At 69.4% G+C, this 10,572-nt stretch overlaps 1 protein-coding gene across 6 annotated transcripts; it reads right to left on the bottom strand.

Annotated features, from left to right (window-relative positions):
- Positions 1-329: 329 nt before the first annotated feature.
- On the bottom strand, positions 330-10,552 carry FCHO1 (FCH and mu domain containing endocytic adaptor 1). 6 transcript variants are annotated; one of them, XM_074927749.1, is made up of 29 exons: positions 10,478-10,552; positions 9,433-9,489; positions 8,683-8,752; positions 7,858-7,949; positions 7,688-7,762; positions 7,445-7,586; positions 7,206-7,358; positions 7,003-7,107; positions 6,461-6,559; positions 6,260-6,356; positions 6,062-6,106; positions 5,894-5,966; positions 5,745-5,766; positions 5,586-5,640; positions 5,292-5,470; positions 5,177-5,201; positions 4,982-5,044; positions 4,824-4,866; positions 4,620-4,711; positions 3,874-4,503; positions 3,181-3,299; positions 2,992-3,097; positions 2,799-2,910; positions 2,541-2,696; positions 1,801-1,933; positions 1,494-1,693; positions 1,348-1,412; positions 1,086-1,250; positions 330-641 (listed from the first exon to the last, which is right to left on the bottom strand). In XM_074927749.1, the coding sequence occupies exons 3-29, from the start codon at positions 8,707-8,709 to the stop codon at positions 619-621; spliced, it is 3,096 nt and encodes a 1,031-aa protein (XP_074783850.1). In that variant the 5' UTR covers positions 8,710-8,752; positions 9,433-9,489; positions 10,478-10,552; the 3' UTR covers positions 330-618. The 6 variants fall into 6 exon arrangements, with proteins under 6 accessions (XP_074783850.1, XP_074783851.1, XP_074783845.1 ...); XM_074927750.1 differs by having other exon boundaries at positions 2,541-2,630; positions 4,824-4,902; XM_074927744.1 differs by having other exon boundaries at positions 4,824-4,902.
- Positions 10,553-10,572: the final 20 nt, after the last annotated feature.

Below are 10,572 nucleotides of genomic sequence, written 5' to 3' on the forward strand. Positions count from 1 at the left end.
CCACCGCACTGCAAAAAGCCACGAGACCCCCCAAAGGGGGCCGCGGTACCTCGCTGCAGAGCCAGCTCGGGGGCATCCTCACACCGCGCCTCTCCCCGAGCCGGCAGCGCTGCGGCCCCGGGCTCTGTCCGTCCGTCCGTCCGTCTGCCCCCCCCTTTGCCCACCCACCCGCCGGGTGCAAGGGAAGGGCTGGGCCAAGCGCCGCCGGTTCCCTGCCTCAGTTTCCCCGCGGCCACATTGGCCGAGCCCCGTTTCCATGGAGGAGCCTGGAGGCCCCGGGGATGGGCGTCGCGGCAGGAGACAGGTGGGAGCCGGTGGGGGGGTTATTAGAAAATAAAGTGTTTAATAAAAGAGCAGCTCCTGCTCCCTTCACAGCACAGAGAGGCGGGGGGGGGACGGAGGGGACCGACTGCTGGGCAGCAGGAGACGACGCGGTGACAGCCACAGAGTGGGGGGCCGGAGGGAGAGGAGGAGGAGGAGGATAAGGAAGAGGAGGAAGGGGGGTGCTCCCACCCCCGGCAGCACCCCATCCCCCAGCCGGCCTCCATCCAGTGTTTCAAGTTCACACAACCAAAGGGGAAGCCCGGGGGGGGCTCGGAGGGTCCGGCAGGAGGTGGCTCAGGACCCCGCCAGGTAGATCCCTGAGGACGAAAGGTGGTGAGGGGGGGCTGCGAGCAGGGGGGGGCACGAGGACGGTCATTGCCCAGTGGCCGGGGCTCGATGCTGGCCACAAACTGGGCTACCTGCACCCTCCCTGGGCTGGGCATCGCAGGGCGGGGAAGGGAGCTTGGGGTGGTAGGGAGGGGACCCCATGCACCCCAAGGCCATGGGGAGCAGGGAGGGGGGACCCCTGTGCACCCCGGGAAAGGGACCTTGTACACCCCAGGGCCGTGGGGAGCAGGGAGGGGACCCCCAGTGCACCCCAGCAAAAGGATCGTGCGCACCCCAAGGAGCAGGGAGGGGACCCCGTCCACCTTGGGAAAGGGACCCCCTGCACCCCCTGAGGCCACAGGAGATGGCGAGGACCCCGAAACCCCCCAGAGCCTTGGTGAAGGGACCCCCCCACGCCTGCCCCCGAGCCGTACCTGTAGCAAACCTCTTCTTGACCAGCGACATGCGGTACCCGGCGCTCGCCAGCTCCACCTCGACGCCCGACAACGTGCTGCCCTCGCTGCTGAACTGGGCCGCCACCGGGCTGGGCTTGCTGGGCCCGCCGAGCGGCTCCCAACTGGCCGAGAGCCGGCCGCAGCCTGGAAAAGGAGTCGGGGGGGACAGCAAAGAGGTTTAGGGGGGTCTGCGGGGGCCCAAGCCTGGACCCCGCTCCCCTCCATGCAGGCGCAGCCTCACCTCCCTGCCCCGGGGCAGCGGGCACGTCCAGCAGCCTCCAGAGCAGCCTCTTCTCCTCCAGATTCCTGCGGGGACACCGCGGGCACGTCCCCAAATGCCGCTTCGCCCCGTCCCCACCTCCCTCACCCCACCGCCATCCCCTTTACCAGCTGGCCGCGGGCTGCAGCCGCAGGTTGGCGACGGGCTCGTCGACGGGCAGCAGGACGTGGACGTTGGCGAGGGGCACGGGCAGGGCCAGGGCGCCGGCGTTGTAGCCGTAGTCGACGCTGACCCGCGTGGCGCCGGGCGAACAGTCCCAGCGCGCGCAGAGCCGCAGCGGCGCCGCCCCGGGGCCCAGCCGCGAGAACTGGGGAGCGGCCAAGGGTTCAAGGAGGTAAGGGGGGGGACAATGAGACCCCCCCAACCTCTCCCAGGAGGCTGGGGTGGGGGTGGGGGGTGTCCCGTGGGGGTCACCTGGTACTTGAGTAGAGCCACGTTGTAGTAGGAGGCGGCCGGACTCTGCTCCGCTTGTTTCTGCAGGTGCCCCGTCAGCGCCGCCATGTTCAGCCAAAAGTCCTTGGTGCTGGGGTCGCTCTGGGAGGGGTCGCTGCGGGGGACAGGGCACCCTGGGAAACCCGGCACCCCGACACCCAGCTCCCCACCACAGCACCCACCGGCTGCCGAGGACACCCAGGCCCTGGGGAACCCCGGAACTCAGCTCCCCATCGCGGCACCTGCCGGCTCCCCGGGACACCCGGGCATCCCCGGAAAGTGTGTACCCCGATACAGAGCTCCCCATCACGGCACCCACCTCCTCCCAGGGTGCCTGCACCCCCCTGGCACCCCTGTACCCCAATACCAGCTCCCCATCACAGCACCCACCTCCTCCCAGGGTGCTTGCCCCCCCCGGCACCCCTGTACCCCAACTTCCATCCACCACAATCCAGGGTGCCCATGCCCCTCCTATACCCCGATACAGAGCTCCCCACCACTGCACCCACCACCCAGGGTGCCTGCACCCCTCCAGCATCCCCTGTACCCCAACACCAGCTCCCCGTCACCGCCCTCACCACCCCCCAGCACACTGGCACCCCCCGTACCCCAACACCAGTTCCCCACCACCGCACCCACTACCTCCCAAGGTCCCTGCATCCCCCCCAGGCACCCCCCGTACCCTGATACCGGCTCCCCGCGCAGCCGGTGCCCCCCCGTACCTGTAGAGCAGCTCGGCGTTGGGCAGGAACTGCTCGATGGCGCCGGCGTTGAGCAGGCGGAAGCTGAGCACGGGGGGGGCCATGGTGCCGCTGAAGACGCGGACGATGCCGGCGGGGAAGGACATGGTGAGCTCCCCCGTCACCTTCACCAGGCAGCTGCCGGGGACAGGCCGGGGGTCAGTGGATGCCCCCAGGCAGGATGAAGTGGCTGGGGGGATAAAGGGGGGGGGTCCCCCGACCCCCCTGGCACCCCCGTACCTGTCGGCGTCACGCCCCTTGAAGTACGCGTGGACGTACTCGGTGAAGGCGGTGGCCACGGGCAGCGCGTCCTGCGAGCCCAGCACCACGGGGCTGGGACCCCGCGACAGCCCTGGGGGGTCAGTCAAGGTCAGAGCACGGATGGGACCCCCCCACACCCATCCCTGTGCCCCCCCCCTTCCCCAGGACCCACCGAGCGCCGGCTGGGAGACGGCGAAGAAGCCCCGCTCGCCCAGGCTGGCCGGCGCCGAGTGCGAGGGGCCGCAGCTCCAGGAGGGCGACGGGCTCAGCGAGCGCGACTGCAGGGCAAGAGGTGTCGGGGGGGGGGCTGCACCCCGGCCCCGTTCCTGCCCCCCCTCGCCACCCCCCCCAGCTCACGCACCAGGTCAGTGTTGCTGCCCGCAGCTGGAGCGGCCGCCGGCCTCTTCGTGCGGGAACGGCGAGGGGGGGCCACGAGCGGCACCTCCCGGGGGGCTGCGCTGGGCCGGGTGGGGAGAGCATCTGGGGGGGTGGGGGGTGTTACAATTCGGGGGTGAGACACCCATGGCGGGGCCCCCCCAGGGGGGGCTGCAGCAGGGTCTCCCCAGTGCCATGAGATCGGTGGGTCCCAGCACGGTTCTCAGCTGGGCGAGACCCCGCAAACAGCTGGGGGGGCAGAGTTAAGGGTAATGGGGGGGCAGAGCTAAGGGTAATTGGGGGGCAGAGCTAAGGGTAATTGGGGGGGCTGAGCTAAGGGTAATAGAAACAAATTTAAGGGTAAGGGGGGGGGCAGAGTTAAGGGTAATGGGGGGGCAGAGTTAAGGGTAATGGGGGGGCAGAGTTAAGGGTAATGGGGGGGCAGAGCTAAGGGTAATAGAAACAAATTTAAGGGTAATGGGGGGGCAGAGTTAAGGGTAATGGGGGGGCAGAGTTAAGGGTAATGGGGGGGGCAGAGTTAAGGGTAATGGGGGGGGCAGAGTTAAGGGTAATGGGGGGGCAGAGTTAAGGGTAATGGGGGGGCAGAGTTACGGGTAATGGGGGGGCAGAGTTACGGGTAATGGGGGGGGGGAGCAGCTCCTGCACCCCCAGCACTCACCCGGCTCAGGCTGCGGGGGGGGAGCCCCCGACGTGCCGCCCTCGCTCAGCCTCGTCCCCGACCCTTGGCAGGTCCATGGCGAGGGGCTGGAGGACTCCCCCCCGCTGGGGGGGGCCGGGGAGGAGGAGGAGGACGAGGCCGAGTTGGAGGAAGGACAAGGCAGAGGAGGATTGTCCCCAGCGGGGCTGCGGGGTCTGACCCACGGCGGGGGCTCCCCGAAAGGGTCGGGCGAAGGGGCCTCGCGGGGGGCCGGGCCGCTGGGGCAGCGGCTGCGCCCCCGGGGCACCGACCTGGCGTCGTCCCACGGCCCCTCGGCCCCGGGGCCGCTGAAGACGGCGAAGCCGGGGGGCTCGGGGAGGCGGCCGGCGGGGCTGCGGGGCCGCGGCGCCCAGGCCCCGGGGTCCCGGGCGGCGGGGGGGGGCAGCGGCGGCGGCGGAGGGGGGTCAGGTGGGCCACCCCGCTTGGGGCCGGGGCTCTGCGGCGTCCCCGGCTGCGGGGTCCAGGGTCGCGAGTCCGGGGAGGGTCCGGGCGGGGGGTGCGAGGGCGAGTCCAAGCCCGAGTCCTCGACGTTCTCCGGGGAGGAAGAGGAGAAGGGGGAGGAGGAGGAGGTGAGGACGTAGGAGCGGGGGGCTGCGGGGAGACCCCCGTGTCAGAGCGCTGGGGGGGCGTGTGGGGGACACACACAGCACGCTGGATGCTGGGGTCCCCCCTCCCGCTCCCTCCTCCCCGACCCCCCGAGTCCTCACCCGGGAAATCCTCCGCTTCGAAAGCCGATTCCAGGGGGGGCCCGAAGAGAGCGGCGGGGGGCACGGCCTCGGGAGGGGCTTTCCCGGGGCCACTGCACCAGGGGACAGAAGGGACGGCTCAGCGCCCACCGGGGACCCCCCCGGGGAGGTGGCAGCATGGGGTGCACTTCCCCACGGCACCCCCCCACCCCTGCCCCCCCATACCTGTTCACCTGCGCTGCCGGACACCCCCTCCCTGCGCCGTCACCTGCGGGGGGCGGGGGGAGAGGGGACACGCTGGGGGCTGCAGAGCCGCTGGCCCCCACTTCTCCGAGACACCCCCCGCACCCCCACATCCCTGGGACCCCCCCGCACGGCCTCACCTGCCACCAGAGTCCCCTCGGGGTCCACGTCGCTGGGGGCCGGGGTCAGAGATGCCACGTGCCCTGGGGAGGGACGAGGGACAGGGGGTGTTAGGGGACGTGTGGAGCTGGGGGGGGCACATGGAGCCCGGGGGGAGGAACCAGAGCCCGGGGGGGGACCCCCAAGCCACAGCTGCACCCCAGGGTGGCACTTACGGGACGACTGTCGCTTGACGGTGCCCTGCAAAAGAACAACAGGGGGTCAGTCAGCCCCGGCACGACCCCCGGGGACCCTGCGGCCCCCCCTCTTCCACCTCCCAGCGAGGCTCACCCCAATACTGGGGGGCAGGATGAGGTTCCCCACGGTGGCCTTGAGCTGTTCCACGGTGGCCTCAGCGCTACCGGCCGCCTCCCGGGGCTGCACCGGTTTGATGTGGACGTAAAACTTGCGGGGTTCATCCTCGTCGTAGTCGGAGTCGCTGGAGGAGCAGACGTGGTTCTCTGCTTCGGCTGAACCCCCCGTCAAGGGAACATCCAATGCTTAGAATCCCCCCCCCCCCAAAAAAAATAAATCACCCGTGTGTGTGTGTATCGCCCCACACACACTTTTATAGCACAAGGATACTGTGGGCGATGTCGGGGCGCACGGTGAACCCGTCTTCATCCACCTCCGGGCAGCCCTACGGGGAAATGCTCAGAGAGGTGTTGGTTCCCCCAGTTCTCCCAGTATGGAAAAAAAAAAAAACAAAAAAAAAAAAACCAAACCCCACTGGGATCAACTCACCACCTCAGCATCCGGGGATTCCCTGGGGAATGGACAGGGGCAGCGTTAAAATCCCCCCAAAAAACAGGGAAAAGGACGCGGGAATCTGGAGATGAGGGAAGGAAAAAAGATCCAAAAAATAAAAAATAATAAAAAAAAAAAAATCTTACACAGCATCACGATCCCGCTCCTTCCGGCTCAGCCCGGGGATACGGAAAGCTTTACTACGGCTCCTCTTGGGTCCTAAAAAGGGGGGTTCAGCAGTCAGAAGCCCCCCCCTCTGGTCAAAACACCCCAAAAATCCTCGGTGTGGGGCTGCTGGGTGCAGACGTACTTGCCTTCCTGCGCTGGGGCCAGGCGATACTCGTCGAAATCCAACGCTCCTGTCACCGAGAGCGGGATCAGCTCAGGGCTGCGGGTTCCCTCCTTGCACGAGGGCGATGCTTCCCCTCTCCTCGCACTTCGTGCGAGGAGAGGGGAAGCATCGCCCTCGTGCAAAAACGGGGAGCCCACCACGACGCTGCTCACCCCCTCACCTGGTCGCTCTCGCCCCGTGCCTTTGCTCTCAGCAAACCTCCGTAGCAGCATCTCGGTGCCGATGTTTTCCACGTTTTGCTTAAATTCTTCGTGCACCTGAAAGAAAAAATAATTTTTTAAAAATTAAAAATAAAAGGGGACACACACACACACACACACACACACACACCTTGGCGTCGTCCTTCGCTCCGGGGACTCACCTGCCCGATCTGGACGTGAGTGTCCTCCACGGAGTGGGAGTAAGAGCCGATGAGACCTTTCATGTGGCGTAAATGGGCTTCTTCCACCTCCTGGAAGCGCTGGGGGGGGGCGATAAACAGGACGGGGGGGTGGTTTTAGAAAGGGTGGTGTGGTCCTGAGGGGATGGCGTGTGGGGAGGGAAGGGTGACGTGTCCCCAAAAGCACCCGGTCAGGCCTAAGGGATGGGGTTTGACCCGGGTGGAATGTCCCCAAGGAGGATGGGGGACACACACACACACACACACACACTCAGACGTGGTGGCATGTCCCCAAGGGCATCACAATGTCCCCAGAGAAGGGTAAGCCCAGGGGGGGGCATGTCCCCAAGGACCAGCATCCCCAGGAAATGGGGCTCAGGTGGGGGGACACGGCCCCAGGGGGCAGTTTGGTCTGTGACACCCCGTTCCTGTCCCTGCACCCCGGCACTGCCCACGCTGGCCAAATCCAGCACCCACCACCCCGACTGGGTCCAGCACCCGCCCCGGCCGAATCCAGCACCCACCATGGCAGAATCCAGCATCCTCTGCTCGAAGTCAGCCCGCGCCGCGTTGTACTTCTCCACCGCCCGCCGCAGCGCCTCGCCCGCCTTCTTGGACTTGACCTCTGCCTGCGGGCCCGAGCGCTGGGCATGAGCCACGGCGGGGAAGCCGGGGGGTGACACAGGACAGGGACCACCGCCCCGGGGGGGGCCGACAGGGGCGTCACCTTGTCGATCTCCTTCTGGCTGGTGCCCTCCTTGCGCAGGCGCTCGTACTCCTGGCACTTGCTGTGGTAACTCTCCTTGGACTTGGGCAGCAGCTGGGCCACCCCGTGCAGCAGCTGGACGGCCTCCAGCGTCCCCGACACCTCCTCCTTGGACTGGGGGGGACACACACACGGAGGGGGGGGGGCAGAGGGGTGTGCAGGAGAGGCCGGGGGGGGGGTTCGGTGGGTGCTGCCGGTACCTTCTTGTGCACGCGGCCTTGCTCCTCGCCGTAGCGCGAGATCTCCTTGATGAGGTCGTGGAGCTTCTTCATCAGCTCCAGGTGGCAGAGGGCCAGCTTGTCCGAGGAGATGCGGAAAACCTCCCAGAGCGGCGCGAAGGTCCTGAGTGGGGCCGGGGGGGGGGCGCACACGGCCGGGGATGAGCAGTGACCCCCCCTCTCCACCTCCCCACCCCACCTCAGGGTGCCCCAGACCCCGCTCACCCCAGCTGGGTCCCGTTGGTGGCCATCTTCGAGAGCTTCACCATGGCCTTGGCGTAGTTCTCCTCGATGGCAGCTCTGGGGGCAGTTGTGGGGGGGTCGGGATGGAGCCTGGGGATGCCGGGGAGCCCCCCCTGCCCCCCCCATCCCATCCAGTGACCCCCCCTCGGTACCTCTCGCGGACGAAGTCGGCCAGTTCCTTGGTGGAGATCTGCCCGTGCTTCATGTTGTGGTAGAGCACGTCGAAGCCGTGGTTCTTCTCACCCTGGTGGGGGACACAACCCCCCCCCTCAGCTCCCAAAACCCACCCAGCACCCCGCGGGGCGGGGGGGGGGGGCACCCAGGACCCCCCCCCCCCTCCCCTCCCCGCCATGACAGTGCCGCCGCCGGCGCAGCGGGAAGCGCTATTTGGGGTGAAAAAACCCCAAACTGGGCACGATGGCCCACACCCCCCCTCCTGGGCTGCACAAGGGGGTGTGGAGCCCCCCCCGGCCCCCCCCCCAACCCCTGAACACCCGCGGGGGGGGGCAGCGGGGCTCCCCAGGGCGAGCGGCGCAGGAAGGGGCGCGCTGAGCCCTGACGTCGGGTGTTATTTTGGGTGCTGCCTCTCCCCCCCCCACGCCCCTGAGCACATGGGGGGGGGCTTCTCCTCGCCCCCCCGGCTTGAGGGGGGGGTGACCCCCACCTGGAGAAAGTGGGGGGGGTGGAAAAGGTGCAGGCAGCTGCCAGACCCCGGCAGAGACCAACCAGGAAGCGCCGGCGACGCTTCGCACCCAACTTCCCCCCCCCGGGGATCCCCGTCCCGGCGCCGCGGGGGGGGGACACACACAAACACAGGCCCCCGCACCCATTGCCCCCCCCCCCGCCATCCCCTCAGCAATTAATTCATCGCGCTAATGAAGCCACCAAGCCCTGAAAATTACCGGCAGCAATAAACTTACCCCCCCCCCCCCAATGCAGGGTGGGGGCACCCATGGTGTGGGGGGGTCCGGCCTTACCCAAAAGTGCTCGGTGAAGTAGGACATCTTGGAGGGGGGGGGACACACCCGCAGCTCAGCTCCCGGCGCCCTGGGGACACACCTGGCCCTTGGAGGGGGGGGTGACCCGGTGGGGACCCCCCCGCACCGCACCCGCCGGTATCTATCGGGTTGTACCGGGAAAACGCAGCCCCGTGGCCATGGAAACTGCGAATTGACCCCCCCCACACACCCCCCCCCGAGCCCGCCACCGCCGCAGCCCCCTCCCCAGGGGTGTGCGGCACCCCGGGGGGGGGCCGGGGGTTTGGGGGGGGCCGCTGGGGCGGCGCTTGGGCCCGACACTCGATCCGCAGCTCAATAATAAATGAGCGGCTGCTGCGCGGCGGCGACTCCCGTGCTGGGGGGGGGGGGGGGGCAAACCGCCCCCCCCCCAACACACATCAACCCCCTCCCTGCCTGGGGGAGCCCCTTCCCCCCCCCCCCTCCCCCTTTTAAACAGGGACCCAGGCATTCGCCCCCCCCCCCCCCAAACGCACCCAACCGTGGATGGGGGGGGGGGGGCACCCAGTGGAGCAGCCCCCCCAGCACTCAGCAGAGGGGACCCCCAGGCTGTGCCCCCCCCCCCCCAGGCTGTGCCGACCCCCCCGGGCACTTCCCCAGGCTGTGCGCCCCCCCCCACCCCCCCGCTCCCCATCACGCGATGGAGAAAAACAGGAAACCGAAAAATTTTGCACGGTCGGGGGTTGGTGTGACGGGGGGGGGGGCACTTACCCTGCGCTGCTGGGGGGCTCGTGGGGCCCCCCCGATCATCCTCGGCACGCCAGGAGTCTGCAGGGGGGGGGGAGAGGGGTTAGAGCACGCTGCAGCCCCCCCAAACCCCGCTCCCAGCCTGACCCCCCCCCCCGAGCCACCTGTGTCACGAGCGGGGCGGGCTCAGCGCGGCCCCCCCCCCCCCCCAGCTTCCCCCTGTCAGGCCGGAGGGGAAGTGGGGGGGCACTGGGGGGGGCACACAGACAAATCGCGGGGCGGGGGGGGGTCAGGGACCGGCCGGACCGCGACCTGTCACCGGTCACGAGTGGCCACAGACGCCGCGGACCCGTCGCCGCCGGTCAAAGTCCCCGGGGGGGGGGGGACAGGGGGGGGGCAGCGGCAACCGGAGTCCCCGAGCGGGATCGGGCCGGGGGGGGGGGGGGGGGGCGCAGCATCCCGCCAGGGTCACCCCAGGACCCCTCCGCGTGTGTCCCCCCCCCGCCGGGCAGCCCCGACCACCCGCAGCGGTGACCTTCACCGCGGGGGGGGACACACGGGTGGGTCCCCCAAGGGCTGCGGGGGGGGCTCCGGGGGTTGGGGGGGCTGCACCTGCCCGGGGGGGGGGGGCTGCAGGGGCTGCGCACCCCCCGCTTCATGCAGCGGGGCCGTTGGAGGGGGAGTCACCGCGGGGGGGGGGGGGGGGTGTCGGGGCGTGCATAGGGGGTGCAGATGCGTGTGTGTCCCCCCCCCCCGAAAAAAAAAAAAAATTAAAAAATTAAAAAAGGAGGGAAAAGGCTGAGCCCGCACCTGCAGCGGGGGGGGCGCTGCCCGCAGCACCGGGAGCGGCGTTTTGGGGAGCGGGGGGGCTACACCCGTGCACGGGGGGGGACTTTGATTGAGGAGGGGGCACCGGGGGCGCTGCGGGGGGGGGGGGGCTGCACCCACGTACCGCGCGGGAGCGGCGGGGCCGGGGCTGCCCCGGGAGCGGGGATGGGGGGGGGTGAGGGAGCGGGGGGGGCCGGGTCGTTCCGGGCTGCCCGCGCCCCCCCGCCGCGGCCGCACTCACCTGCGGGGCCGCCCCCGCCCCGCTCCGCTCCGCCGCCGCCGCCCCGGGACCGCGCCGGGACCGCGGGGGGGGGGGGCCGCGGGGAGGAGGAGGCC

The sequence above is a fragment of the Athene noctua genome, chromosome 27 (assembly GCF_965140245.1).
Source record: "Athene noctua chromosome 27, bAthNoc1.hap1.1, whole genome shotgun sequence".
Taxonomy (NCBI): domain Eukaryota; kingdom Metazoa; phylum Chordata; class Aves; order Strigiformes; family Strigidae; genus Athene; species Athene noctua.